At 51.4% G+C, this 25,697-nt stretch overlaps 11 protein-coding genes and 1 non-coding gene across 12 annotated transcripts; 7 read left to right on the top strand and 5 right to left on the bottom strand.

The window, feature by feature from the left end:
- Nucleotides 1-523: 523 nt before the first annotated feature.
- BO82DRAFT_t290 lies at nucleotides 524-596 on the top strand. The gene has a single exon. It is a non-coding gene; the product is annotated as a tRNA-Thr (tRNA).
- Nucleotides 597-931: 335 nt separating this feature from the next.
- Nucleotides 932-2,313, top strand: BO82DRAFT_395735 (uncharacterized protein; the record flags this gene model as incomplete). Its single annotated transcript, XM_025638805.1, has 6 exons — nucleotides 932-1,171; nucleotides 1,232-1,268; nucleotides 1,335-1,362; nucleotides 1,414-1,474; nucleotides 1,526-1,757; nucleotides 1,798-2,313. Exons 1-6 carry the CDS (start codon nucleotides 990-992, stop codon nucleotides 2,311-2,313), a joined length of 1,056 nt encoding a protein of 351 aa, XP_025487220.1. The 5' UTR covers nucleotides 932-989.
- A 176-nt stretch (nucleotides 2,314-2,489) lies between these two features.
- BO82DRAFT_406630 (uncharacterized protein) lies at nucleotides 2,490-3,546 on the top strand (the record flags this gene model as incomplete). Its single annotated transcript, XM_025639577.1, has 3 exons — nucleotides 2,490-2,950; nucleotides 3,021-3,275; nucleotides 3,354-3,546. 3 exons carry the CDS (start codon nucleotides 2,490-2,492, stop codon nucleotides 3,544-3,546), a joined length of 909 nt encoding a protein of 302 aa, XP_025487219.1.
- A 53-nt stretch (nucleotides 3,547-3,599) lies between these two features.
- On the bottom strand, nucleotides 3,600-4,477 carry BO82DRAFT_358653 (uncharacterized protein). The gene has a single exon (XM_025636355.1). The coding sequence runs from the start codon at nucleotides 4,387-4,389 to the stop codon at nucleotides 3,733-3,735; it is 657 nt and encodes a 218-aa protein (XP_025487218.1). The 5' UTR covers nucleotides 4,390-4,477; the 3' UTR covers nucleotides 3,600-3,732.
- Nucleotides 4,478-5,193: 716 nt separating this feature from the next.
- On the bottom strand, nucleotides 5,194-7,163 carry BO82DRAFT_406628 (uncharacterized protein; the record flags this gene model as incomplete). Its single annotated transcript, XM_025639576.1, has 9 exons — nucleotides 5,194-5,390; nucleotides 5,459-5,529; nucleotides 5,602-5,685; nucleotides 5,761-5,931; nucleotides 6,009-6,239; nucleotides 6,321-6,426; nucleotides 6,498-6,779; nucleotides 6,848-6,921; nucleotides 7,009-7,163. 9 exons carry the CDS (start codon nucleotides 7,161-7,163, stop codon nucleotides 5,194-5,196), a joined length of 1,371 nt encoding a protein of 456 aa, XP_025487217.1.
- Nucleotides 7,164-7,799: 636 nt separating this feature from the next.
- On the bottom strand, nucleotides 7,800-9,770 carry BO82DRAFT_395733 (Zn(II)2Cys6 transcription factor; the record flags this gene model as incomplete). Its single annotated transcript, XM_025638804.1, has 5 exons — nucleotides 7,800-8,434; nucleotides 8,516-8,729; nucleotides 8,779-9,050; nucleotides 9,121-9,654; nucleotides 9,725-9,770. The coding sequence occupies 5 exons, from the start codon at nucleotides 9,768-9,770 to the stop codon at nucleotides 7,800-7,802; spliced, it is 1,701 nt and encodes a 566-aa protein (XP_025487216.1).
- A 665-nt stretch (nucleotides 9,771-10,435) lies between these two features.
- Nucleotides 10,436-12,341, top strand: BO82DRAFT_294948 (MFS general substrate transporter; the record flags this gene model as incomplete). The annotated part of the gene is made up of 5 exons (XM_025631839.1): nucleotides 10,436-10,621; nucleotides 10,717-10,820; nucleotides 10,939-11,286; nucleotides 11,358-11,498; nucleotides 11,558-12,341. 5 exons carry the CDS (start codon nucleotides 10,436-10,438, stop codon nucleotides 12,339-12,341), a joined length of 1,563 nt encoding a protein of 520 aa, XP_025487215.1.
- Nucleotides 12,342-14,098: 1,757 nt separating this feature from the next.
- BO82DRAFT_424810 (phytanoyl-CoA dioxygenase family protein) lies at nucleotides 14,099-15,353 on the bottom strand (the record flags this gene model as incomplete). Its single annotated transcript, XM_025640308.1, has 3 exons — nucleotides 14,863-15,353; nucleotides 14,626-14,812; nucleotides 14,099-14,533 (listed from the first exon to the last, which is right to left on the bottom strand). Exons 1-3 carry the CDS (start codon nucleotides 15,180-15,182, stop codon nucleotides 14,099-14,101), a joined length of 942 nt encoding a protein of 313 aa, XP_025487214.1. The 5' UTR covers nucleotides 15,183-15,353.
- A 269-nt stretch (nucleotides 15,354-15,622) lies between these two features.
- Nucleotides 15,623-16,967, top strand: BO82DRAFT_345951 (uncharacterized protein). The gene is made up of 2 exons (XM_025633732.1): nucleotides 15,623-16,271; nucleotides 16,351-16,967. Exons 1-2 carry the CDS (start codon nucleotides 15,709-15,711, stop codon nucleotides 16,625-16,627), a joined length of 840 nt encoding a protein of 279 aa, XP_025487213.1. The 5' UTR covers nucleotides 15,623-15,708; the 3' UTR covers nucleotides 16,628-16,967.
- A 647-nt stretch (nucleotides 16,968-17,614) lies between these two features.
- On the bottom strand, nucleotides 17,615-18,613 carry BO82DRAFT_345947 (NPP1 family protein). Its single transcript, XM_025633731.1, has 2 exons — nucleotides 18,337-18,613; nucleotides 17,615-18,270 (listed from the first exon to the last, which is right to left on the bottom strand). Exons 1-2 carry the CDS (start codon nucleotides 18,555-18,557, stop codon nucleotides 17,772-17,774), a joined length of 720 nt encoding a protein of 239 aa, XP_025487212.1. The 5' UTR covers nucleotides 18,558-18,613; the 3' UTR covers nucleotides 17,615-17,771.
- Nucleotides 18,614-19,524: 911 nt separating this feature from the next.
- On the top strand, nucleotides 19,525-24,134 carry BO82DRAFT_424800 (P-loop containing nucleoside triphosphate hydrolase protein). The gene is made up of 3 exons (XM_025640307.1): nucleotides 19,525-21,779; nucleotides 21,840-22,656; nucleotides 22,722-24,134. The coding sequence occupies exons 1-3, from the start codon at nucleotides 19,604-19,606 to the stop codon at nucleotides 24,097-24,099; spliced, it is 4,371 nt and encodes a 1,456-aa protein (XP_025487211.1). The 5' UTR covers nucleotides 19,525-19,603; the 3' UTR covers nucleotides 24,100-24,134.
- Nucleotides 24,135-24,554: 420 nt separating this feature from the next.
- BO82DRAFT_191417 (DUF4267 domain-containing protein) lies at nucleotides 24,555-25,338 on the top strand. The gene is made up of 2 exons (XM_025630524.1): nucleotides 24,555-24,702; nucleotides 24,755-25,338. Exon 2 carries the CDS (start codon nucleotides 24,770-24,772, stop codon nucleotides 25,175-25,177), a length of 408 nt encoding a protein of 135 aa, XP_025487210.1. The 5' UTR covers nucleotides 24,555-24,702; nucleotides 24,755-24,769; the 3' UTR covers nucleotides 25,178-25,338.
- The last annotated feature ends 359 nt before the right edge of the window (nucleotides 25,339-25,697 follow it).

Raw genomic sequence — 25,697 nt, 5'->3', positions numbered from 1 at the left:
AATCTGAGGAGGAAATTTTCAGTGTCGTACTAGTTGAAGAATGGCAACACCTAGAAGGTACGATGAGGTCATGTACTCTAATTGGGGCTCTTTTCTCCGCCGCGCACCATGTTTGGGAGTGAAGGTGCAACTAGGTCAAGAAGCCGAGAGCATGTATTCTAGTACTGAAGAGTACGAGTTCAATGCATCTGATTCAATGGGCACGACTGATTTTACCTCTAACACGTCCACGAAGCTATCGGCACGGTGCAAGAGGAGCAGTACCTTCCTAGTATATATAAACGTCCATCTTGCCCCTTCAACATCACGCTCACGAAAAGGGACAGTTTTGATGAGCCTTCATCTAACTGAACCTGTTCCAGTTGGACGATGAGTAAGACCACCTCCATTTTGATAGAGTTATTTAGTACTACCAATCCACTTGCAGGACAGCTAGCGGTCTTGATGAAGGCCAATTCCAAGTGAGTCTGCCAGAGTAAATAGCGTATATATTTGGGCATGATAGTAACTCCTCAACAAATCGGCTCCTATGGCTCAGTTGGTAGAGCGCATGACTAGTAATCATGAGGTCCGCGGTTCGAATCCGCGTGGGAGCACATCTGTTCTCTTTTTGGCCATCTCTATTTTGTTCCATAACAACGGACATACATTCATCTTTTTATCTTTTCCTTATCGCTTTCCAGAAATTGACTATGTAACAACTCCTGATCATCGCAGATGCCGTCGTGCAATAGGCCCTTTTTCCGCAAGGCATGTTCCCGCACCAGATCCCAAACCACACATGCCAAATTAAAACAAACGTGACAAACAACCTTAAATACTAGTATCTCCTTCTAGGCACCCAGTAGTTTCTGCCTGGAATCTCGCTTTATGACAAGTTCTATAAATCTCCCAACCCTTTCTTTCCCCACCCTCTTCGCCTTATGCGAGGGCTCTCCCTGGCAAGCTTAATCAATCACCAAGATTCGCACTTCAAGCACCAACTAAGAATGGGAGACTGGGATATTTACTGTGCGATTTGCGGGGCCCCTTTTTCTAGCCGGGTGGATATTGACCCGGAAGGAACCGAGGGGAATCGTTACCGCTACGAGATCCTCAAAAACTCCAGCTTGAAATGGCTCGATGAAGTCCGTGCTCTAGGGATCAATGCAGACTCACCCGCAACCGATAAGTGCGCTACCGTTGCCTTCCTCTTGACATTGCAAACGACATGTGTTCTTATTAATGCTAGATCGTACTTAACTGGTCTTGGTTGTTACTCGGACATGGTAAGTAAGGCTATAATACCTACCCATCCGAGAATCAGTCTACTACCGGCTAACCTTCCAAATCAGGGGTGTATAGATGTTGTCATCGGAAATGGTAGGCCTTCCGGCGATCAACCTGGCTCGGGCTAATTTATGCTCTCTCCAGATCCCAACCTTGTCATGGAGCGCCCTGATCTGGAACCTCAAGAGGAGATTAGTCTAGTAGCGTAAGTTTCCACTGTTGACCTACCCAGACCCACTCTAAAACACACCCATAGATACCAGGATTATAACGACGAGGAGGCACCGCATGTCTTTCCTTTCCATTCCATCTGCTACGAGGAAATTCTTCTGCGATGTCTGTGGAAAGTGTCCAGGCAGCTCCAACGCGAAGTTCTCTTCAACGCATTTGATGCTTTGCATGATGCGGGCTACGTCAGGCTCAACGTGGACTACGGAGCGCCCAATCCGCCGGAAGAACAATACTGGAAAGCCAACAAGGGCGAAGAGGTAAGTTACAGCCACCACCCTGTTTGCGATCGTGCGTCAGAGACCATCGGCTAAGGTTTGTGAGGTCCTGATGGTGAACCCGGTCAAGATCCCCGAATTGGATGCTCAACTCAGCAAGATCGCCAAGTTTCGCGGGAAGAGTAATGAGTCGATGGCGAAGGCATGGCCTCCAAGACAGGATATATTCAGTCGACTGCCAATTGAGCTTCGTCATGAGATTTTCATAGCCCTGCCAGCTGGCTCGATCCTTGCTGTGAAGGCTGCTTCTGCGGTGATGCATGCGGTTCCCTTGACTGCCAGACTTTGGAGGCGGAAGTTGGAATGCGAGGTGCCGTGGCTATGGGAACTTGCGGACTACAACGTTTTCCAATCCCAGGAGGCGGAATCTCGGGCTTCAGAGCTGCTGCTCAACATTGATCAGAAAAGCCGATATACGTCTGAAAATGACGACTATATCTTTGGATTGGCCAATCGACGGAGGATCTGGGGTGTTTGCCAGCAGATTCAAAGTAAATACCTGGAGTTGCTCGAAGGCACGTCCGTTATGGATGGATGATGATACTGGTATGGTGGCTTGGCTCAGATGAGCTCCTCAACTCCTCAACCCCTCCCGTATATCTTATCTGAACTTGGATTGAAAGTGTATTCTATTACTCAGGAACACCATGATTAGACTGTTTCACCCGAGGCTAGGCGATGCAGTTTAAGTTCAAAGTTTCACGAGGCACCGCAATGCAGAATAGCGTGAACAGGTTGCTCGGGACCTACATGGCGTATAAAAGAACCCTGAAACCCCGGACCCAACGCTCAACTGCGTACATCTCCCACAACGTGCAGCATGTTCAGCATGGCATCCAGATCATAGAACAGCCTTTCTTGCAACATGAGCACGCCAGGGACCCTGTTCGATTTATAGTGACTGGAAGATACCTCGCCGTCCACTATGAGAATAGCCGGTTCATACTGGAACGCGACTATCACTGGAAGGGTAGCATATTCCACCTCTCGACCGATGAGACCGAACATTCTACGATAAAACATACATTGGAGAGCTTCAAGGTCATCCGGACTACAAGGACGATGTCTTCTATGTTTGTCAGCCTGGGACACAAAATTATCTCTCGAAGGACGGACAGTGGACGACAGACATCAGCGAGGCGCTGCACGTCCAGCTTGATCCGGGTGACGACCAAGTGACTCAACCACCGCCACAGACAACAACTGCAACGCAACGGCCCCACCCTTGATTCCGCCTCCAAGTAGACTTGAGCAAGTCTTCATTTCGGCCGACGGAACAGATCTCTACCAGCCCGATACCAGCTTCGTTCTCTATGCCATCAACAGCGGCTTCCGCAACTCTGGGGACGCGCATAACTTCGGAGGCGAGCTGGCCTTCCAAAGCTGGCCGTACAACTATGGAGCTCGATTCCAGCTGTCTTCCTGCCAGGGCAAGACCCGGCTCAGCTCGAACGAAGGGGGATACCTGGTTGTGACGATGGGTCTAGCGGATTACCTGGAGTGAGAATACCTCGACCATACCATGCGGAGTGCGTGTGAGACGTGCGAGCGGTGGTATCGGCTGGGCTTCAGCGACAGGCCTGCAGATGATGATGGGGCGTTGATGCTGATTCCGCGGGGTCTGCCGAGTATGTTTGTCTTGTGGGATGGGGATTGGTACTACGCGGTCAATTACCTGGAGGCGAGCTTTTCGCTGACGGAGCGGGTGAGGACGATTAAGGAGGCGGCCGTCTTTCAGTCTGTGGGGTGTGATGTGCACGATACGCTATGAAGTAGGTGCTTGTCCTCACTAAATGACACCCTTGGATATAGGTCAATGGGAAAGCTAGTATCGCTTCTACCTGGTCCCCGCCTGGGTGGAACATTCGTAAGATTAAGATTAGTACCATTTGAAATATCAATACCAAAAGCCATCTAATTGACGTATCGCATTGATAACAACCCCGAACCCCCTATTCTACTTTTTCTCATCAGCCACCGCAGGAGCCATAATCGGACCCCCCAGCACCGTCATCAACGATTTCCAAGCCAGCCGCAAGATATAGAGCCCCAAGGTCGCCAGATTGACCCACACCAGAAGAACAAGGTAGAGCAGCGCGCGCGGGGGGATCGCCTTGACGATCTGCGTGGGATCGACCCCGGTCTTCTCCTGGAAGTCGTTCAACCCCGCCAACGTCGAAGACTCGAGTTCGCTGACATCCTGCGTCTCGCTTGCGGTATCATTCTTCTCCACGAAGGCATCGTTGTGGATTGCCGTGAAAAGAAAGCCGCCAACGAGCGTTACGATGAACATGCCGACGCATTTGAAGAGTAGCTCATAGAGCCAGGAGAGGGTAAACAGGAGCAGGATGAGCGCGTTGCGCGGCGAGTGGCGATGCGCAGTGGTGATGGTTTGCGCGACTGTGGTGTTTGCAGTCCCAGAATTGGCAGATGGCTGCGATGCGATAAATAGACGACAGATGAGGAATGTGAGAAGGCTTGTGGGGACGATCAGGCTAAGCATGCCCCGATCGGAGTTGAGCGCGTCCAGGGCCGCAAAGGAGAGAGCGGTTGCGGTCCATGAGGCCAGGAATAGCACCGCGATGGCCTTGGAGATGGTTGGAAGAGTGGCCATTTGCGATTACTGTAAGAATGGAGAGTGTCGAAGTCGAACACACTGGATGAAATTATGGCTTTTTGTTTTTGGATCGTTTTTTGTTTTCTTTTAGAGGGGCGCGATGTGGCCTTTTTATTTTGGAGTGATCGGGTGGTGGCGGGACGCTAATAGGGTCTGATCCTGATCCACATAAAGGATGCCTAGAAGACCCTCACTTGGAGCCTAGACTAGATCCATCCTACTTGGAGGTACTTAGTGCTTACACCTAGTACGGAAGGGGACTTGGGTTAATAAGGTAGCCACTTCCATTTTTCCGCTCTAGACCCAACTTGGTGACGCCTTTTGCTCCACCAAGTTAGGTTAACTACTTATACATGTACTTCCACACATCTTTCATGGAGGGATGCACACCTAGACTTATATACCTCATTTTAGCCCTGTTAGAATACCTGTCATTTCCCAAGTCTTTTGAAGTGCAAGGATGTACAAGTAGAGACACCAGAGGTTGTAGAGGAATTGAGTCAATATTATGGAGGACAACAGCTATATAATCTGCGTGGGATTGAATTTGACAACATAAGCCCTTATTCAGACCGGTCTACGTCAGACAACCTGCATATATGAGTCAAGTTCACCATGATCCTGGCAGAAGGTCAAAGTGCTTGTAGCTGGATCTGGAGCTTATATCACATCGCGATGGGTGTGATAGATACCCCCTTTTCGAACCCCGGTTGTTTAGCCGGCGAAGTAGCCTTCGCTTCACCTGCCTCAGGATCCGGCTCCATCGCGCTCAATGTTGGGATAATTCCGGTCAACACAACGTCATTTGACGGAGGCGAAAATGATCTGTGCCCTTCCAACACCCACGCAAGTGCCATTGCGAATGCCAAGCAGCCCATCACCAGAGCCGTGTAGCACCGAAATGAGGTAGATCGGGGTGGACCAGACCCCAAAGTTCCATCGATCACATGCGGGCAATAGTTGGCCTCCGGTGATAAGAAGAATCAGGGCCGGAGAGCCTGCACCATCCCACTGTTAGCGTCTTTCATACGTCGCTAGGACTTCCAAAGGGTGTTAAATATCATACCGAAGCTGATGATCATACACGTAACTTGCGACCCGACGAAGGCGTTGTAGGCGGAGCTGGAAAAGAGATAGCTGGACTTTATGTCAGATCGGGCACCCACTGCGACAGAGATAGAGAGAAGGATATCTTCCAATGATACGTACATCAATCCGACAAGAGCGCAAACCAGGGACGGCAGGGTAATCGACCAAAATGGCAGATTGGAATTCGATGAGCGTTTTGTGAGCCTAGCGCAGCGCATTATCTGTTAGGGCTTCGACACCGAGTGCTTTTACCAATCCCAAGAATTCCATCGGACCTACTGAGCATTCCAAAATAAGCCACCGTCTCGAGCGAACGCATAGCCCTGTCGACTCATGGTCACTGCACTGCCTAGAGCCGAGGTAGCATTGTTGATAATCAAAATCAGACAAAACGCGATGGCGGCTGCATTACTTCCTGTTCCGAGTCGGATAATTTCCAGCACAGGCACTCTGCATGGTTGTGATCAGCAGTGATGTACCTTAAGCGAATTTGGGGGTGGATGGGGAAGGAAAGAAATCCAGCATACCGTGTGGCGCTACTTGTGATAGCGGACACGTCAGTAATAGAGAAGCCCAAGACGATGATCCACACCAGCCCGACGACGAACTGAGAAAGAATGACAATCATCATTATTCGCGGGAGTAGGATTTTCGCCCGGGGCAGTTCCTCTGCGAGATGAGCTGGCCCATCCAACCCCATCATGGTTCCGAAGCTATTGACCAGCCCGAGCAGAATCGCGAAGCCATGCGACTGGAATCTTTTTTTATTCGCCAGATAAGCCCTTAGCATTTTCTGTCCCCGAGGGCACATGTGGGAACACTATGGATGCCTTGCTTACCCCGTTTCATCGTTGACCTGAACAAACACCGATTTCGAATCAGCCTTGGGAGCCTTGACCAGTAGAGCGATGGTATAAGCCACAAATCCAAAGGCTGTCGCATAGCCTGTAGACATCACGTCAGTCATACTACCCTACTCAGGGCTTTACATAGGCCAGATTGCTTATGATACTCACAGCCCAGGAGTTCCATCGTCGGAATACCGCGGACAGCCACGAGATTGAACAGCCAGCATAAGGTGTTGATGGAGATGTAGACGACGAAGAGCTTCCAGCGAGGCGATACATCAATCTCCGGGTTGCACAATTTGATTAACCCTAGCGTCAAGGTAGCAACAATTGCGCACGCGCCCGCATGGGTGAAAATCCAGCCGAGATAGTTCAACCAGCCGAGAGGATACGCTATCTGACGGCGGTATTGGGGAGGGATCAGAAAGCATGCGTAGTGATAGGCGCCGCCTAGTCTTACATGAGCTGATCTAAAGCCGCATAGTACATCTTTGTTGAGTTAATGATGCACTGCTTACCTGCAGTAGAGAACCTTGATGCACACTGGGCGAAGGTCATCACCATGCAGATCACCGCGAGATTGGAGCCGATGCTGTCCACATGACGGTCAGATGCGAAAGGCCATAGGGCCTCAAGACGTTTCTCTGGCATGCACGGTAGTATGGTGGTTTGTACGTACAATCCATAAAGTATCACCGGGACACCGCCGGCTGGTAGCCCGACAACGATGATAAATGAAAGGGTCCCAAAGACATTGAGAGTCAGCCACCCTAGACCGATCGCACTCCAGAGGCCAAATATGTGGGGTGAATGTGATTCAGGCTGTATCGACATAGCGAAGATGATATGTTAAGCTTGTTCGCAGATTCGCTTAAATCTTGCAAGGACCCATAGCATTATGCGTCTGCCCTTTAAGAAGGAAAGACTTGTCTAGCCCCCTCGCTCGCTACTTTGGGCTGAAAGGATGTCGGCGTTTGATTTTGGTTTCGAGTTCCTATCATGAAAGATAAGATATCTTGATAGCATATTAGGGACAAGAAAGGAAATGTTGTACTATGACGCCTTTGTCACTGATAAGCATTTACATAAGCTCTATCGCAGACCAATAAACATGCAGGTGCTTTGGCCTGGCAGGTAATGTCGAATTTGCGTGATTTGGTTGCTCAAGTAGCCTGGATATTCCATGTTGATAACTTGACCTATAAAGTAACAATCTTCATTCACCGCTCATATGCGGGCGGCCAGTCCGGTGTATGTGGAGTGAGTTCACTGGCGGCCTCTGTATCTTTCTTTCTGATTAATTACGTATTTATAACGAAAGGACAGCACCCATGAAAACGTACTATCAGTGACAAAAGTCAAAAGCAAGAGCAGTTGAGGCCTACATTTGGACTTTTCAGGTAAGTGTACAAAGTGGCTGCAGTCTTCCACATATTTAGCGTCACAGAACCGTGGTCGACAAACAGCGCATCAGAGTAAAACGTTGATCTCCGCTCCTAGGTCCCTGATGACCTCCCTCCATTGTACCCTACCCTCGTGAGTGGCACTCGTTTGTTGCCATATGGCTCTGAGAATTGATATCACGGATAACGGTCCCTGAAATTCCAGGACCGTGTGCATCTCAGCCAACTTCGCCTCAAACCTTGAGCGTGCTTGCTCGGTGCGGGCATGCAGGGCAATCATGAACAGGGGGAACAAACAAGCCTGAAGCCAGGACAGTTTGTCCAGCGGCTCCATAGAAGACTGCACCAAGTCCTTGATCAGATCGTCGTTGGGTCCGAGAGCATATATCTCGCTGTACACAAAACACAGCATGCCGACCTTCCAGATACCATTGAAGTGCTGAATGGAGCTGACAAACTCTGCGGGAACCGTGGATATATTCGGATGCCATTGCCGGATCCTGTTGACCAAATCTGCAATCCGGGGCATCAAGCGCAGTAGCTCGTCCGTAGATCCAGTAGTGCTGATTCGAGCTACGGCAAGGGATTGATCGGTCGCCTCGCGCAGGAAAAGATGCATCTGATAGTCGGGCAAGTTGTCCCACCATTGACGCTGATGAGAGGCCATCTCTAGCCCTTCGGTGGAGCTGCCTCGGGATGGTACTAATCCCAGATCGAAAGGCGTGGCATCAGTTTTTGAGCAGGATTAAGTATAAAACTAAATCAATAGGGAGGGGTTCTCACATTCATCGATGCATTTAAGCTCGTTAAGAGTTTCCTCCGGTACCAAGCCTCTAACCAGGGTCTTGCCCATCGTGACTGCCCAGTTGTATTGAAGAAGCACACAGTGCAGGCCGGTGAGGGCCTTGGTACTCGTCGAGGCTGAGAAAGCGATTTCCAACAGTCGACGACAGCCTATGAGCTTCGAGCTCCATGTCGCCAGTCCGGTGCCGATGATCTGTGGCGAGTTAATGCGCTTTCTGCATGACGGGAAGAAGACTGCATACATCAAAGACAACGGACAGAAGAACAGTTACTCCCAGGCTCCATGCTTCATCCTGGCTTTTCAAGGCCTCGCGAAATGACTCTTGCACTGCTATGCGGTAGGGCTTGATGGCAAACCTGGGTAAACGTCCTTGTTTAGTGAGATGCAGTGCAGAAGCTAGCATGATTGATTTCAATAGAGGTTCCGACTCGGTTGCAAGAGCTCCATAGATTGTACGATAAGGATTCTGGTCCTTTTTGACTGGGTACAGTCGCAAGGCGAGGGTTTCCATATCTAGAAAGGAAGAAAAAAGGTCACCGTGTCGCTCAGCCAATGGTGTCCCGGAGAGTGGACTGAGACTCACAGTAGGTGAATAAATACTGGTCAAAAGGGTCCTGAGGAGTCGGTGGCAGGGTTATTGGCTCATGCATGAAAAGGAGGGAAGGGTCGAGGGTTGACATCTCCACTGCGTGCACAGGATCTGCAAAGCAGTCCCCTGCTGCCTCGGCCACAATGGGAGATAGGAGGGCATTGCGTTGCACCTCAGGTTCGACAGAAACGGTCCAGTCTAGATCTTCATCCCAATGCGAATCGAGATCTAGAAGAAAGGAGTCCTCTATCACCTCGAAAGGCGAATCCACGATCTCGCCAATTTCCATACTTTCCAAGCCTGACGTAGGACTCGGTTGTGAGGCCCGTGGAATGACATCTACTTCGTGGCCGGCGGGTCGGTTTCTCTTGATCTTGGACACCATCTGTCCTTTCCGACTGCCACGGGCTGTGAAGTCGGTCAGGACGATGCCATACCCTCCGCAGTCGACTCCGCGCAGGCGACAGTTCAAGCAAGTTGGCTTCTGCTCGTCACACTTCTGATGCCGTTTTCGACATGTCCAGCATCCTAGACCGATCCGAATGTGTCAAACCGGAAGAGATAGGATGAAGCCTCAGCATTGGGAAAAAGAGCCTACCACTTCTGGATCGCTTTCTGAGGTTATCGCCATGGCTGTTAGGCATGATGGGTGTCTCTGCTGTACCACTGCAGCGACCCGAAAGCCCAGGCAATCCTGATCAGTAGGGCGGGGAAGAAATTGATTGATACCCCGCCTTATCGGTAAAGATGCCCTTTTATAGAAGCGCCCCAGAGCTCGATTAGATAAGGATGGACTAGCTTCCATCCACTCCATTGTGGATTGTGGTATGCACGTCCCAACATACTTGCCAATATATGCAATTCGAATGTGTTAGACATGATTTTTAGTGGAACCGTTTTCATTGGCAATCACTATTAGGTAGGCCTTTCTCCTCCTTCAATAAAAAGAGAGAAAGAAAAAAGGAAAGAAGAGAACAAAAGAGAGAAAAAAGTAAGTAGAGAATCAATGCGTACCACAAGGGCGCTTTCTCTATATTTTGTAGAAAGAATAATTTCATGTGTATGGATAATGATCCCAGGTGAAATGGCGATTGAATAGATTCAATCTAACCCGATTTGGTGGTGTTAGCCGATGGCCTCTGTAGCCCATCTCCCGATATCGCATCGCAGGCCTTTGTCCCCATCCTTTGCATTGGTCTTAGGACATATGAGTCCTTATGACCTCGGCGGGATATGTATTTCCCAGATTATCCTGCCATTCAGTTCCATTGCCAGACTCTTTCGTCGTCGCGCTCTTCTTTAGAGAAACATGCGGAACCCTGAAGCCTTGGCGGCCCATGAAGGGTACGGCGATGATGTACTCTCAATTGTGAGCCGGGTTGTGACCTCAGAAACTCAACAGAGGGAGACTCTAGACATCGACTGTCCAGCCCCGCCAGGAAAGATCAGGCAGGGACTAGTCACTTGCCTGATACTCCTGTGCAATTTGATCCAGGTCTGCACCCTTCACGCACACAAAAAATCCCATTCTTCAGGGGTTTTCTCTCCGTTAATCATGAGGAAGCTGTCTAACATCGACGCCTCCGTCAGTTTACTTCAATGTTTGCCACCGTAGCCGGCGGCTATGGATTCAGTGCTCGACTCGGCCGGAAAGTCGGAGCTTCACAAGCGAACTGGATGCCGGCCGCGTATGGGTATGTGCCCCCAAACCGGGCAGAAATGAATTGCAACCGTGCCTTATACTGTAGGAAACTAAGTGCCGAGTGCGGGACTGCTAGGCCTGAGAGCTTCAGTTGATAAATTCTATAACAGACTGACCCAGAGTGCGTTCGTTCTGATTAGCGGTCGGCTAGGAGCAATCTATGGCCACCAAAGACTCCTTTTGCTGGGGGGAGCGATCTTCGTTATCTTCTCGATTTGCAACGCATTTTGCACCACGTATGCGTCGTTCATCGCCATGCGTGCGATGACCGGGATCGGAGGGGGAATCCTCATGCCGAACGCCGTGGCGGTGCTTACCATCATGATCCCGCCGGGCAGAGCCCGGAATTATACTCTGGCCCTCTTTGCAGCGTCACCGCCCATAGGCGCTTTGATCGGAGCATTGATCACCGGAGCGATCTTGGAATCTACGGATTGGAAATGGATTTTCGTGATCATGTGAGTCATCGATGGGCGGAAAGAATGCCCCTGCGAGAAAACCTCACATCCAGGAACTGAAACAGAATCAGTGCGTGTCTAGGCGTTGCAGCTTTTGGGGGGCTTTTCTTTGCCGCCCCGCCCGAGGAGAGATTGGCCAAAGATGGCAAAGTGGACTACGTGGGCGCCGTGCTTGGCCTGGGTGGGCTTATTCTGTTCAATGTTGCATGGAAGTATGGTGACTCTACCCCAATACTGCCGCTGTCTATAACTGATTTTCTTCATAACCCAGCCAGGCCCCGTCTACTGGATGGGAGACACCAAGCACTATCGTGATCTTGGTGGTCTCAGTGATTATGATAATCCTCTTCTTCGTCTGGGAAACATGGTATGCTGCGGAGCCGATCATGCCGGTGAAAATCTTCCAGGCCCCCAGTTTCAAGGCTTTGATTCTGGTCGTCCTTTTCATATACATGTCCGTTGGAATCTCACTGTGGTACATGGTGGCGTGGGAACAGCTGATCCGCGATTGGACGGTCCTTCATGTCGCAGTGGGGTGGATTCCCTACGGCCTCGGGGCGTCGATTGCGGTGACGGGGGCCGCCTGGCTGATCCCACACCTGGAGGCGCAGTATATCCTCGCCATGGGATGCCTCGCTTCCCTGGCGTCCCTGGTGCTGCTAGCGACCATGCCGGAGCAGCAGATGTACTGGGCCCAGATCTTCCCCTCGACTGTGCTCGGCAGTTTTTGCCCCGATTTCGTTTACGTCGCCGCTCAGATCATTGCCAGCAATAGCGTCCAGAAACACGAGCAGGGGGTTGCGGGCAGCCTGATCGGAACGTTGAATCTCTATGGCAATAGTCTTGGGCTCGGGTTTGCGGGCATCGTTGAGGTTCAGGTGGCCAAGCACCGGGAGTCTGAAGTCGCCGGCTATAGGGCTGCCCTCTGGTTTGGTGCCGCTCTTTCGATCTCGGCTTTGGTCTTGGATCTGGCATTCGTGAGACTACGCCATGTCGACCATGAGGATTGGGGCTCAGATCATACGCCCCCTGCTGGCCCCATAGTCGACATCTGAATAATGGGAACCAGAAAACGATGAAGCAATTGAAAACTCGATGGAGTGAAAAAATCAAAGGGCAAGAAGGTATAAAATGGTGAAAAGGCATTGCATATTTGGGGAGCAGGTCAAAAATGCGAAGCGAACTTGACTTTCCTCGGTAGTGGAGATATCCATCAACAATGCATTATGTACGGTGGGTTGAGAACTGAACGACTGGGGATTTCACCGTGGGATATATTCTATCCTTGGTTTCATTAAATCATACAAGAAGAGAACAAAACAGGAACAAAAGACAGTGATTGTAAGAAACAGGTCGCTTGCGCCAGAAGAATAGCCTCACGGACCAATCGGTTGAGTCAACGATGGAAAAGTCATATCCATACTATACAGAATCGCCAGGTAGCACTGGGATAGCCCAACAACAACTGCCCAAGTAATCCTAATTAGATACTGATATATGCGAGTTGCACTAAGGTCAGATCCTAGCCCATAGCCAGATTATTGCTTTCGTGGTGACTTAAAGTGTCAAGGGTAGTCGGCTGCTTCAAGTTGTATTAGGAATCGAGATGCATCTTACAACCTTTCACCGACGACTGAACTGAACAGTTCAAGATCTCGTTATCGTAGCCATGTGTTTTTCGGCCGGGGAATGTTTGCCCGCCTTTTTATTCCATGATTAAAGCACAGTTTAGATAATGTAGTGCAAGGGATATGCGGCGAGGCAGGCCCAGTCAGGGCTATCGGCAACCTTCACCCAAATAGGCCGTCATTGCCGCTCACCTTACATGGGCCTTATCATCCATGATACCCGACAGCATACAACTAGTGATTAACGTTGGATGTGATAATAAAGTAGAGTTAGTTCAAGGGCATGCCAACATTCTCCCGCAGTCTGCACAGGGTCTTTCCAAACTTGTGAGCTTAAACACCGGCATAGTCATGTCCTGCCATGTGCGTAACTAACGCCGCTGATAGGCCTAGACATGTCGACTCACTCATCGCGCCCTCTTTTCAGAGGAGGAAATTCTCGATTCCATGACCTCAGAGCTTCCTGCTCACGATATATGGCGGCATTCTGGATAACGCTATGGGTGATTCTGCCATTTGTTCCTCCAGCAAGAAAAACAAGGAGTTTGAGGTGAGTTTGTCGTTTCGCCAGGAAACCCGAATCCTTTATCAGTTAATAGTTCCATCTGATTTAACATGTGCATCCCAGTAGAAATGAACCTGAGTGATAGTCCTGGATGCGGCGTTCCCCGGATATTATGTAGACCTGTCGCCAGGCGGCTTGAGGGCTTAATGCTTGGTTCAGTCCCTTGTAGCTCGATGTCTATTTCACAGACCATTTTGCTAGATACCGTGCTACCAATAGTTGTGTATTCACCAAAACAAATGTCATCTTAGTGATAGAACATAGAAAAGGGCCACAGAACTATGAGAAATTGTAAGCTGTCTTAGTGGTCAGAGTTCGAACGATGCAGGTGTATCGTATACAAAATATACGAGCTCTCTTTCGATCCATGACTTCTGAGATACTCTTATAAATATGCAGGCGGTATTACAATCAGTATTGATCACGAGCTTGCAGAGATTAAGTGATAGCCGCATTGAGAGCAAACAGCCAGAGCATCGAATTCAGCAAAGCTAATACTATTTTGTACGGCGATCTTCAATAACTCTGTGAAGGCAAGCTACCGTTCACCGAACAAAACCTAAGCGACACTCGCTCTTTCAGTATGCCAGTTCGAACAAATGTACACGAAGGCCTTGCCTTAAGAGACTGCGCTAGCCACCTGGCCATGGAATTCGCCATAGCCAAACGGATCTTCCTTGCTTCCCAACAGCGTGATCGGATCCTTCATGCCGACATGACCACAGCTGGGGTGGCTAACCGAGTATCCAAGTAAGGCCTGAACCTGCGGCTCGTAGGTCCTGACCACATTCAAATCGACTCCTAGGTATTGATTTTCATCCGCCCGCAGCGAGCCCCGGGTCATGTGGCAGGAGTAGATAATGCGGCGCTCGGGGGGGTTCGTCCGGTTCTCGCCCGCCCCGTGCCATATGCTGCCAATGATAAACACCGCGTCGCCTTTCTGCATCTCGCAGGTAGAGCAGAGGGATCGATCCGCTGGGCCACGGATGGAGGCTTCAGGCCACTTGTGGGAGCCGACAATGACCTGAGTGGCGCCGTTGTCAAAGTTCGTGTCCTAAAAAGATGAAAGTGTCTTATCTGAGCTGCATGTTCTCTTTTTTTGGCGGGGAAAGGTTCCGTCTGAAAGGAAAAGAGAATTCTGCTTACCACCCCTGCAATCAACAGTCCGAGAAGGGAGCTCTCTCCGCTTCCTTCCAGATGCTCGAAGTGCTGGGCCATGTCGTCCCGATGGAGCTGCTGGGCAGTTGAGGGAGAGCCGCGGTTGAAGGCCTCCGACACGGCCAAAACAGGGTACGAGACCGTGTGGTATCTTTTCCCATCGCGATATACATTTCTATGGCAGCGGTCAGCCCAAAAAGCAGAAAAGAAAAAGGAATTACTCACGACTCTTCCTTCAGTAGCGCTTTGGCGGTCTCGCGGAATGTGGGGTGGTTAATCGCTTGGTGGGCAAAGGTTGGAGACTTCCCTGCAAAACCGCTGAGGGGGGGATCCGCGGCATCGAAGAGTTTCCCAACATAGGTCCCGAGCTTCGACCAGTAGGGTTGCGCCTCGGCATGGATTCGGTCGATGATTTCCGGACTCAGGAAGTTCTTAATGATGATGCCGCCGTCTCGTCGGATAATGTTGACGATGGCTTCGATGGGGGCCGTGGCATCAAGTTCTACCACTTCGGGGTTTCCAGCTTGGTGAGGGGGGTTAGGCATACTGTATCTTAGAACATACACAAAATAACAGCTAGTGTTGTAAGTCGTTGTAGTATGTGATACAGGAAGTTGTTGTCGCTTGAATTATTTATAATTATTGGGTTGCAGATGTTCCGCATTACTTAGGGCGAAGCCGAAAATGGAAATCATAGCCTCGGCAATCGCGGTATGTTTACGGTATTGATAGGATGTCGCTTGAAACGGCACCGATTGCACATCTTCAAGGTCATCAATTTGACGTGACTGAAAGCAGTGCGTTTCCGACTACTTACCACCTTTCAGTCAGTACTAGAGGTGGGGCAATGGCAGTTCCCGGCTATCACCACTCAATGTGGCTGTTCGTGGCGAATTCCGACTCATGGGCGACCCTACGCGCATAGGACAACCATTATTATCACGATCAGGACGGTCTGGAAATACTTAATCCTTCGTCTCGCCTATCTCCTTTACCTATTCGCCCGTTCTTCATAACAATTAACTACACCAAACTCGTCTACTCTTGCACTTGCCCTGGTTTTCCACCGCTATGCCCGCCGCGATCAAGCATTTCTCAGCCGCCGCTGCAGACCCGCACATCATCCACCAATACCTCAAAGCCGACGGCGTGGTAATTGTGGAGGGTGCCACCACACGTGAGACCACTGATACCATCCTGGAGGAAGTCGGCTCTGTTCCTGATGGGCAGACCTATGCCCTAGCAGCCAAGAGTACGACTTTTGCGACCCAGCTCCTGATGAACCCCCTCTACCTCGATCTCACCAATCGAATCCTTACCGACGCGTGCATCATATACTATGAGCAGGAGCGGACGGTGTCGATTTCGGAGCCCCAGGTTTCGCAGACCTCAATTTTGTCTGCCCAGCCAAACAGCCTCCCCTGGGGCCTCCGCCGTCAAGACGAATGCCACCACATCTCCCACCCAGCCAAGCGCGAAGCCCAGCTCGGGATCATGTACGCTGCGCATGATCTCACCCGCGATAACGGTGCGGTACGCGTGGTCATCGGGTCCAATCACTGGACCGACTCGCGGGACCCCAAGCCCGAGGACGAATATCTCGTCGAGTTGCGCAAAGGCGACGCTTTAATCTGGTGAGTCCGCTGTCAATCTCTAAGCCCCAGCGACAAACCATGCCCTGCAACATTACAGAACTGATGAACCGACTGTCAGGTTGGGCTCCACCTACTTTGGTCGCGCGCCCAACGTCACCGATCAGAATAGCGTGCTCTTGAGTGCGACCGCGACCGCGGGATACCGCCGCCAGGAGGAGAATCAATACCTCGCGGTCCCGTGGGAGGTGGTCGAGAGATACCCGACGCCGGTGCAGCGGTTCCTGGGCTATGCGGTGAGCCGGCCGTACGGCGGGTCCGTCGAGCACATGGATCCCTTGGATTTTATGAAGGTCAAGGGGGACTGGTCGAAATACGTCCCCGTAGATTTGATTTGAACTGTCATTTGGCCAGCCGTTGATGATATAGGAAATAATAGCCTCAACGACAGCCCAATCGCTCTCGAATTTTGATAGAATGACAAACCACAATTGCTGGGATGCGAGTCAATCACGGACAATGTATTCAGTCGCGGTCTCGGCTGCCGCTTTCCAACGAGGCCAGACGGGTTAAAATATGGGACGCATGGTAGAAAAAAATGCAGGAAACTCCCTAGGACGGGCTAAGAATATTCTCAAAGATAGCCTCGATGATAGCTTGGAGTAGGCTGGCTAAGTTCATAGTAACAAGCACACGGATGTAGATAATATTTAGCTAAGATATAGCATTCAATGGAAGCATACCAACCATCGCACGGACAAAGCGACCGTGGTGTGGAAGCGCCAGCTGCTCCTGCTGACGATCATCACGGTCGCGAACTATGAGTACATCTTTATGTGATACTTCGACTAGTTTGGAGAGATCATGGGAATGGAAGCTGGCAAACAGGAGAGTAAGCATTAGCGACGATAACGTTGGGGCTGCTTTCGGTCAGCTACGCACCAAAACAAGCCGTGTTTGAGAAACACCGATTCATCATATACATCGATGGCCTGAATACATACGGCGACGAGTGTTCTTACACTGCGCAAAGACCTTTTGGCATGGACTGATTTCGAGCCCCAGGATGTCAAGATATGTGTGACCAGCCGTGAGCATATATTCATTGACGAGCCTGGGCCTACGGGGAGATTCCGTCTCCAGCATGTGAGCTACACAGACATTTACCCATAGTGACCGGTAACCTGACCAGTCACCGTCCCTATCTCAACAGGTTAAACGTGCCGGACAGAAACACACTACGGTTGGACAAGATCAACCCAGATTACGGGGCGAGATACGCAAGGGGTAAGACTGTGGATGCTGCCATTTCGAAGCGGGATAGCTGGGGATAAGTACAATAGGAATATACTTGCTCTGGAATTGATGAAAGGTCAAGAAACCCTACAGTATGTGTGTAAATATATATATATATATATATAGTTATATCAAGAAGCGCAAACGGGTCTAAAAGAGGTAAGAAAAGGTTTGAATACACTGAACATGACTTATACCATCCTCAGGGGGCTCCAGCCAGTCCCTCTTTCCGGAGAAAATAATACCCTATAGCGCCGCCTTGGCGAGATTGTTCATGAATGTGGCATCCTTGAACGGCACCGTCGCCTTGCCGAAGTCCGCCCCTTCCAACCCATCTCTGGCGGCCTGTGGCAGCGAATCCCACGCCACGAGCGCCAGATCTCGGCCCAGCGTCTCCGTAAACTGCAACTCATGGTTGGTCGGGAAGCTGGTGAAGTACTCGACCTTGGGCCGGTCGCCCTGGCGCGGCGGGCTGGTCGTCTTCTTATACTTGCCGTGGCCCGAGGCGGCACCCCCGAGGACCGTCGGGCTGGCATTGCTGGGGTTGTTCACCCAAATGACCACGTTCTCCCAGTCGTGGCGGTGCGCCCCCGTTGAGACCCCACTGGTGGGCATGTCCTTGGGCATGTACCAGGCATACATGATCCCGTACCGGCCGTTGTACCAGCCCCCACGCACGTAGGTTTGGCCTCGCGACTGGTCACGGCAGCCGCCGGTTGCGCTTCCGGTGTCTTGGAGGCCTCCGCTGTTGTCGCTCGACTGTTAGTGAAATGATCGAGGGTTGAGACGGGAAGGAGGAGGGTGGCCTGACCTGGTATCGCCGTTAGCAGCGACAGCTGGGTAGGATTGGCAGCCGTGGGCGATGTGAAGGTAGGGCTCAAATTTCTTGAACGTGTTACCCACGGCGTCGTTGGGGACCGTCTCGGGGAATGGGGTGATGCTGTCATGGGGGACAACAGCGCGTTTAGTGAGCGGAGAAGCCTGCGCCGTGGCGAGGGTGGTGAGGATGGTGAAGATGGTTTTGGGAAGCATTGTGCTTGAGTATCAAGGGTTTGATGAATGTGAGTGCTGGCAGCGTGGTGCAAGTGAGAACTGAGATGTACGTGTTGACGGCTGGGTTCGAGCTCCCTTATATAGCTTTTCATGCGACATAGCTTCACAAAGTACGCAGGCCTCAATTCAAGAGGTTATGTCCAATACAATGCCTCACTGAAGGAGCCAAGCTCGTGTACTTGCCCCAGACAGCGAGGTCGAAACACTCACCATAGAGTGACCTTCGGCCGGATCATGGATCGAACGATTGCCAAGAAGACACAGCCTGCAGGGTCCCTGAGACGGTCGGAGGAAGATGAGTGGCAAGGTTCCAGTTGGTCAATTTGATAAGGTTCAACGTTCCTCTAGCTCGGCGGAATGGTTTATTTAAAGTTGGACATTGTATGGGATCGCATGGCTGGCATTGGATCGGTCTCGCAGCTCCACCTGCCAAGCCTTCCTTCGGGAGTCGGGGTTTCGTCGGAACATTCCTGTTCCTGTGATCGACACCGGCAGAGACATCAGGGGTTGTCTGGCTGGATGGGAGGACCTATCTGATCACTGAACTGAAATTAGAGAGTGGAACCTAGTTAAGAAATCTACTGTAGAGGTGCCCGGTTGGAGTGTGAACGAACACCTCTACCAGCGGGAGGCTCGGTCACCCCCCAATCTGGTCTGAAGCAAATCACAGACTTGGATTCTTCGCCTGAAGACTACAATGCCGTGCTGCTGCGCTGCTGCTGCCTGGCAAAAAATGACGACATGCTCACGGCAGTCTATTGGAGTATGGCAACGGGAGGTTAGGCACACTGACCTCGCAATATGCATGTTGACAATATCCGATTGGGCCGATAAGCAGGGTCAGTGAGCAGCCACCAAATTCGAATAGGCTACAAGAAGGCTGCAACATTCATACCAAGTAATTCCGACCTTTTCATTATCTCTGTGCAAAGAATCCCGTAGAGTACATAGAGTCCGCATCCCCAAAGGGCTCCATCGATTAACTGTACTGATTGACATTGCGCGGTCTCCACAGGTTCCTAATCATGTCTATGTATTTTGAGCAATCAGAGTCCTGGAATACTTCGGTATTGCCGAAGCGTAGCCCGGTGACTTCTGTAGGCTTTGACTTTACACCTCTCTTTGAAGACACTATCTTGTCGCTGCTACCATCAGCACTTTTCTTACTAATCCTACCATATCGCATTGCATGCCTTCATGGTCAACAGCCGAAAGTCTTTCCCGGAGGCTTTCTGCGCGAAAGCAAATCCATCTTCTTAGCCACACTGGCTGCGATTCACCTCGCGCTGCTGATCCTCCACATATTGAGCCCATCATTACGCACGCCCGCCACTCTTCCCGAATCCGCCGTAACATTCATTGTCATTCTAGGCCTTTGTCTACTTTCGCGGCTGGAACATGCTCGCTCTGTCCGCCCATCGGCCATTATCAACGGCTACCTCCTTCTGACTTTGGTGTTTGACATTGCCCGCGTGCGAAGCTTGTTTCGCGCCTCAGCTGCCAGTTCCCTTTCTGGAGTATTCTCCAGCATGATCGCCGTCAAGGTAACGGTTCTACTGGCCGAGGCAGTCGAAAAGCGACGGATCCTCCTGCCGCCATACCGAGAATTGTCGCCAGAAGAAACAAGTGGCATTTACAGTCGCCCCTTCTTCTTCTGGCTGAACCAACTCATGAAATCGGGCTTTCACCGTGTCCTTCAGAACCAGGACTTGTATCCCATTGACAAGGACATGTCCTCCCAGGTTCTTCAACAGCGAATCAAGAATGTGTGGAATATGACGGTACAGAACAAGCCTCGAGCCCTGTTCTGGGCAGTGTTACGTGCCAACCTGAAGCCCTTTCTCTATTGTCTTCTTCCCCGTTTGGTTCAAATAGGGTTCAAATATACCCAACCGCTTTTGCTAACCCGCACCGTCAGCTTTGCGAATGATGAGAGCCAACCTGAAAGTATCGGCTGGGGTCTAATGGGCGCCTTTTTCCTCGTTCTCCTCGGGATTGCTCTGTCAAACGGCGTGTTTTATCATATGACCTTTCGGTTCTTGACCAGTGCCCGTGGAAGTTTGATCAGTATGATCTACGCCAAAACGTTGGATCTGGACATTACGGCTCTCGATGAATCAGTTGCAGTGACACTCATGTCTAGCGATGTTCAGTCTATTTGCAACGGGTTACAGCTGGTTCATGATCTCTGGGCGGTACCTTTGGAACTCGCTATCGTGGTCTATCTCTTAGCCCAGGAGGTCAAGATGGCAGCGATAGTCCCCGCTGGGCTGGCACTTTTCTGCACTGTCGCCATTCTGTCGATGGCTAAATACATGAGCAACGCACAGAAAGCTTGGATGAAAAGCATCCAAACGCGAGTGGATGTCACAGCAACCATGCTAGGGTCTATGAAGTCAGTCAAAATGCTGGGTTTCACTGACTGGCTGTCGTGGAATTTACAACGGCTTCGCGTCCATGAACTTCACGAGGCAAAGCTATTTCGCCGCTTGCTCGTATTACGTGTGTTCCTTGCGAATAGTCTCAGGTTTCTCGCTCCACCGGTCACGTTAGTCATCTACACGTTAGTAGCCAAACAGGGACATGGGTTGACTGTGAACTCGACCTATTCGACACTGTCGCTGATCTCGCTGGCTGCCTCACCGGTTAATGTTTTTATCCGGGCCATCCCTGCCATGAATGCTGCGTTGGCCTCGTTTGCCCGCGTCCAAGATTACTTGCAATCAGACACTAGACAGGATTATCGCATCTTCATGGAAGATCCTCCAGCCTCGGCCCAGCAATCCCAGGCAACCTCAGAGAGTATAGAACTTGCACATATGAGTCGCCCCATACACCACGTTACTTCGGAGGTGATCGCAGCCCGTGATGTGAGCATATCATGGAGTCAATCTGCATCTTTCTCAATTCACAATATCAACTTGAGTTTTTATGAAGGACAATTCTACTTCATAATGGGACCGGTGGGCTGCGGGAAGAGCACGCTCGTCAAGGGTATTCTGGGTGAAACGCCTTCAACAAAGGGATTCTTGCACGCAAGGCACCGAGAGACGGCATTCGTCGATCAGACGCCCTGGATCTGCAATATGTCGTTCCGCGATAATGTTGTGGGTGCGTCACCATATACCGAAACATGGTATGACGAGGTTGTCAACGCATGTGGACTGGGCCAGGATGTTGCTCATCTCCCACATGGCCACGGTGAGCTATCCTTACCTGAGCGCCTGGTCTGCCCATTACAAGTCTAACCCACAATGTCAGCGACCAAGGTTGGTTCATCTGGTATCTCCCTCTCCGGTGGACAAAGACAAAGGCTGGCCCTGGCTCGTGCAGTGTATGCGCGTAAGAGGGTTGTCATTCTTGATGATGTTCTGTCAGGAATTGATCTAGACACGCAAGACCATATTATGAAGAGCCTGTTCGCGAACCAGGGTCTCTTTCGTCGGCTGGGCACAACGGTAGTACTGGCCACTCATTCTGTACATAGTCTCTCCTATGCGGATTATGTCGTCGCCATGCAAAGTGATGGGTCAATTGCGGAACAAGGTACTCTGGAGGAGCTCGAGGCGAGCGGCGGCTACATGAGCACCTTGAGGGCCCAGTATAAACATCGAACAGCTAAAGGGTCTAGTTTACACAAGCTTCCAGCTCTCAATGTTGCACAATCCGGCTCCGAGCAAAGTCCGGAGATTGAGGCCACGAGCCAGGAGTGGACCAGGCAAAGTGGAGACTGGACTCTTTACCTGTGGTATTTTGGCACTGTGCACTGGGCATCCACGGCTCTCTGGATGAGTTCCTTCATCTTGGAAGGCATAATTCCCAAGTTGAGCGAATGGTTGGTTAATGTCTGGATGAGCGCAGTAGCTCGCCAGGGCAGCGCCGTCAACTCTTTCTACCTGGGTCTTTATAGCATGTCATCGATTATCACGGCGTTGACACTTGTTGGTGGCTCGTACCACTTACTTATGTTCTTCGCGCCCCGCAGTGCTGAGAGACTGCACGAGCGTCTCCTAAATTCGGTCATGCATGCGCCTCTGTCGTTCTTCACTTCGGTCGACACTGGCACCACAGTGAATCGGTAAGCCGTCCGGCAGAGTCGATTCATGCCCTCGCGTCACACTACTAACCACAAAATATAAACAGGTTCAGTCAAGATATGACGCTCGTTGACCATGACTTACCATACGCCGTCCTAGATTTCGTATTCGCCCTAGCAGGCGGGGTTATGTCTGCGATCATGATCTGCATCTCGACCCGGTACTTCGCAGCCGTAATTCCGCCCCTGTGCCTGTTCCTGTGGATGCTGCAGAAGTTTTACCTCCGCACCTCCCGGCAGATGCGGCTGCTCGACCTGGAGGCCAAATCCCCGCTCTTCTCGCAATTCCTCGAGACCCTGTCCGGCTTGGTGACTATCCGTGCGTTCGGATGGGCATCCGTCTTCGAAGACCAGAGCCTGGCCCTTCTAGACGAGTCGCAGCGACCCTTTTACCTGCTGTTCTGCATTCAGCGATGGCTGGAACTTGCGCTGGATCTATCCGTCGCGGTGCTCGGTGCAATCCTCATGGTGCTAGTGGTCAAGCTGCGCGGGACACTGGGCACCGGCTACGTCGGGCTTGCCATCCTGAACGTCATCACCTTTAGCCAGTCGCTCTCGCAGATCCTGCGCAACTGGGCGGACTTGGAGACATCTATTGGTGCGATCGCCCGCATTCGAGACTTTGTGACCCAAACCCCTTCCGAAGATCAACCTGGCGAGACGGTGGGGCTGGCCGAGGATGTAGACTGGTCTTCGTGGCCGTCCAGGGGAGCTATCGAGTTCCAAAACGTATGCGCATCATACACGGCCGGAGACTCAGACCTCAACCCCGTTCTTCGCAACCTATCCCTGTCAGTGCAAGCGGGACAGAAGATTGGCATCTGCGGCCGCAGCGGGAGTGGCAAGAGCTCCCTTCTGGCGGCCCTGTTCCGCCTGCTGGAGATCGACCCCCGTGGTCGCATCTTGATCGACGACGTCGATATTGCGCGAATCCCCCGGCAGATGGTCCGCAGCGCGCTGAATGCCATCCCACAAGACGCGTTCTTCACCCAAGGCACCATTCGTCTCAACCTGGATCTGGGGACCCAACAAAGCCATGAGGAGGTGGAACGAGCGCTTCGCCGTGTGGGCCTGTGGGCTGCGGTGCAGACAAAGGGTGGAATTGACGTTGCCCTGGACGCGAACGCGTTCTCGCACGGCGAGCGGCAGCTACTCTGTCTTGCGCGGGCACTTCTTCGGAAGAGCAAAGTCGTGGTGCTGGATGAGGTGTCGAGCAATGTAGATGTCGTGGCTGATGCACTGATGCAGCGGGTGATCCGGGAGGACTTTGCGGGCTGCACCGTGCTGGCGGTCGCGCATCGGCTCGAGACGATCCTGGATTTCGATCGCATTGCAGTGATGCACGAGGGTCAGCTGGTCGAGTTCGATACGCCGGAGGCACTGCTCAGCACGGATACTGCGTTTCGGCGGCTATACCAGTCGTAGATCTGAGGAAGAGGCAAGAATGGAGGCGGAATATGCCATCCTGTAACTGCTGTACCTCAGAGCCAGCTGCTACCTGAGGTAGCGCCGCTCACGTATTGATAGCTTTTTCGATCTCAAGACGGTATCGGCAATGGTATTATTGATAATGAATATTGATGTTCCGGGCCTTTCTGATTCAGACAAAGCGCATAAAATCAGATCGGCCGCAGTTTCGGCACATTGTTGTGAGAACCGACACAACAACTCGGGTATAGAAAAGCCAGGCCGTGTGGGGACCTGGCTATCTAGCATGCTAAGCAGGTTTCATGCGCCTTGAGTTTAGTGCTTACGGCTCGAAGCTGTATTTGTGCCTAGAAGGTAGCCGAGCCACCCACTAATATCTCCCGCGCGCTGATTTCTCCACCAGAAGCAACGAATCAGTCGATCATCTTCGATGATGAGGGTCGTTGTGAAGAGCCGCTTGAGAAGTGCGGTGCGGAGAATAGTTGCCTGGCACCGTTGCTCGCCAGCAGGTTTAAATCCAACGACCACCCCTCCCTCTTGCTCGCACGAGTAAGGGCTTTTCCCTCCCCGATCTGTCTTTTTCCTCTCTCGCATACCTAGGTAAAGTCTCACTGGAGCTCTGGGTCCATGCATAGGACTGATGAACCTGCAGATACCAAATTGCACCATGGCCGTCACCGTCCCTAGCCATGTCCCCGCCTACTCCCTCGGAGCTCTCAGCATAGCGCTGGGCCTCAACGCCATTTTTCGCCCCGCAGCAGAATACCCGCGTTTTGGTTTGCCGTTGGAGGCCGGCCGTCAGATTGCACCTTACCAGAGCTCCTCCGTCTCCCCGCTCATGTATCTGAAAGGCATCCGGGAAATTAGCTATGGCCTGTTGCTCATCGGGCTACAGTCCCAGAGCCAAGAACCGGCCATCACGACGCTGGCGGCGGTGATGGCCTGTGTGGGGCTGGCGGACGGCGTCGTGGTGTGGTGTTGTGGAGGGGCGGAACAGAGACAGAAGGCTTGGGGTCATTGGGGCACGTTTGTAGTGATGGGGGCGTGGGCCTGGTACCGGAACTCTCCTTGGTGAGGTTGATTATTTCTACTGCGGAACTGCCGGAATTGCGGAGATTGAATAAGAGTACAGCTCGGAGACGCCATTTGATTTGTTTATATTAGGGAGATACTGCGATGGTGTCGTGCAGCGCAATGAGATTCAATACTGGATGACGGCGATCACGAAAATTCGGAAAGTTTCAACTGGTTCGGTCTGGATAGGCTGGACACATGGGAAAAAATATCCAATGAACGAAGCAGAAAATACAAAATTGGAGCTGGTCTTGAAGGTCGAATGATACCTCTCGCGTGTTAGAGAGTTCTGGTGGGCACTGATCTGACAGAGGTGAAGCTCATGAACCAAGGAGAGGAAGACTCGGTGCGAAACCACATTAGAGAAACTCGGAGGAATCTTGGGGAAAGATGTCGTGTTAGGACGCAAAGTCCTCAGGCGAAAAGAAGAAAGACATCATCAGGGTTCACCGCGGAGCTGAAAAAATCACACGGGGAAAAGTTCCCCGAGATGAAGCTGAATTCTGCATTAGGGGAAGAAG

The sequence above is a fragment of the Aspergillus uvarum genome (genome assembly GCF_003184745.1).
Source record: "Aspergillus uvarum CBS 121591 unplaced genomic scaffold BO82scaffold_74, whole genome shotgun sequence".
Classification (NCBI taxonomy): Eukaryota; Fungi; Ascomycota; class Eurotiomycetes; order Eurotiales; family Aspergillaceae; genus Aspergillus; species Aspergillus uvarum.
This window is presented reverse-complemented; position numbering and strand designations above follow the sequence as displayed.

What these genes read in the sequence shown, in the direction of transcription:
- BO82DRAFT_358653 (XM_025636355.1), bottom strand. Translation starts at nt 4,389, where the DNA reads ATGGCCACTCTTCCAACCATCTCCAAGGCCATCGCGGTGCTATTCCTG.
- BO82DRAFT_424800 (XM_025640307.1), top strand. Translation starts at nt 19,604, where the DNA reads ATGTCTATGTATTTTGAGCAATCAGAGTCCTGGAATACTTCGGTATTG. An exon ending in TCATCTCCCACATGGCCACG is followed by an intron (nt 21,780 to 21,839) that starts GTGAGCTATCCT and finishes CCACAATGTCAG; the next exon opens with CGACCAAGGTTGGTTCATCT. An exon ending in ACTGGCACCACAGTGAATCG is followed by an intron (nt 22,657 to 22,721) that starts GTAAGCCGTCCG and finishes AAATATAAACAG; the next exon opens with GTTCAGTCAAGATATGACGC.
- BO82DRAFT_191417 (XM_025630524.1), top strand. Translation starts at nt 24,770, where the DNA reads ATGGCCGTCACCGTCCCTAGCCATGTCCCCGCCTACTCCCTCGGAGCT.
- BO82DRAFT_345947 (XM_025633731.1), bottom strand. Translation starts at nt 18,557, where the DNA reads ATGCTTCCCAAAACCATCTTCACCATCCTCACCACCCTCGCCACGGCG. An exon ending in GCTGCTAACGGCGATACCAG is followed by an intron (nt 18,271 to 18,336) that starts GTCAGGCCACCC and finishes GAGCGACAACAG; the next exon opens with CGGAGGCCTCCAAGACACCG.
- BO82DRAFT_345951 (XM_025633732.1), top strand. Translation starts at nt 15,709, where the DNA reads ATGCCCGCCGCGATCAAGCATTTCTCAGCCGCCGCTGCAGACCCGCAC. An exon ending in AAAGGCGACGCTTTAATCTG is followed by an intron (nt 16,272 to 16,350) that starts GTGAGTCCGCTG and finishes ACCGACTGTCAG; the next exon opens with GTTGGGCTCCACCTACTTTG.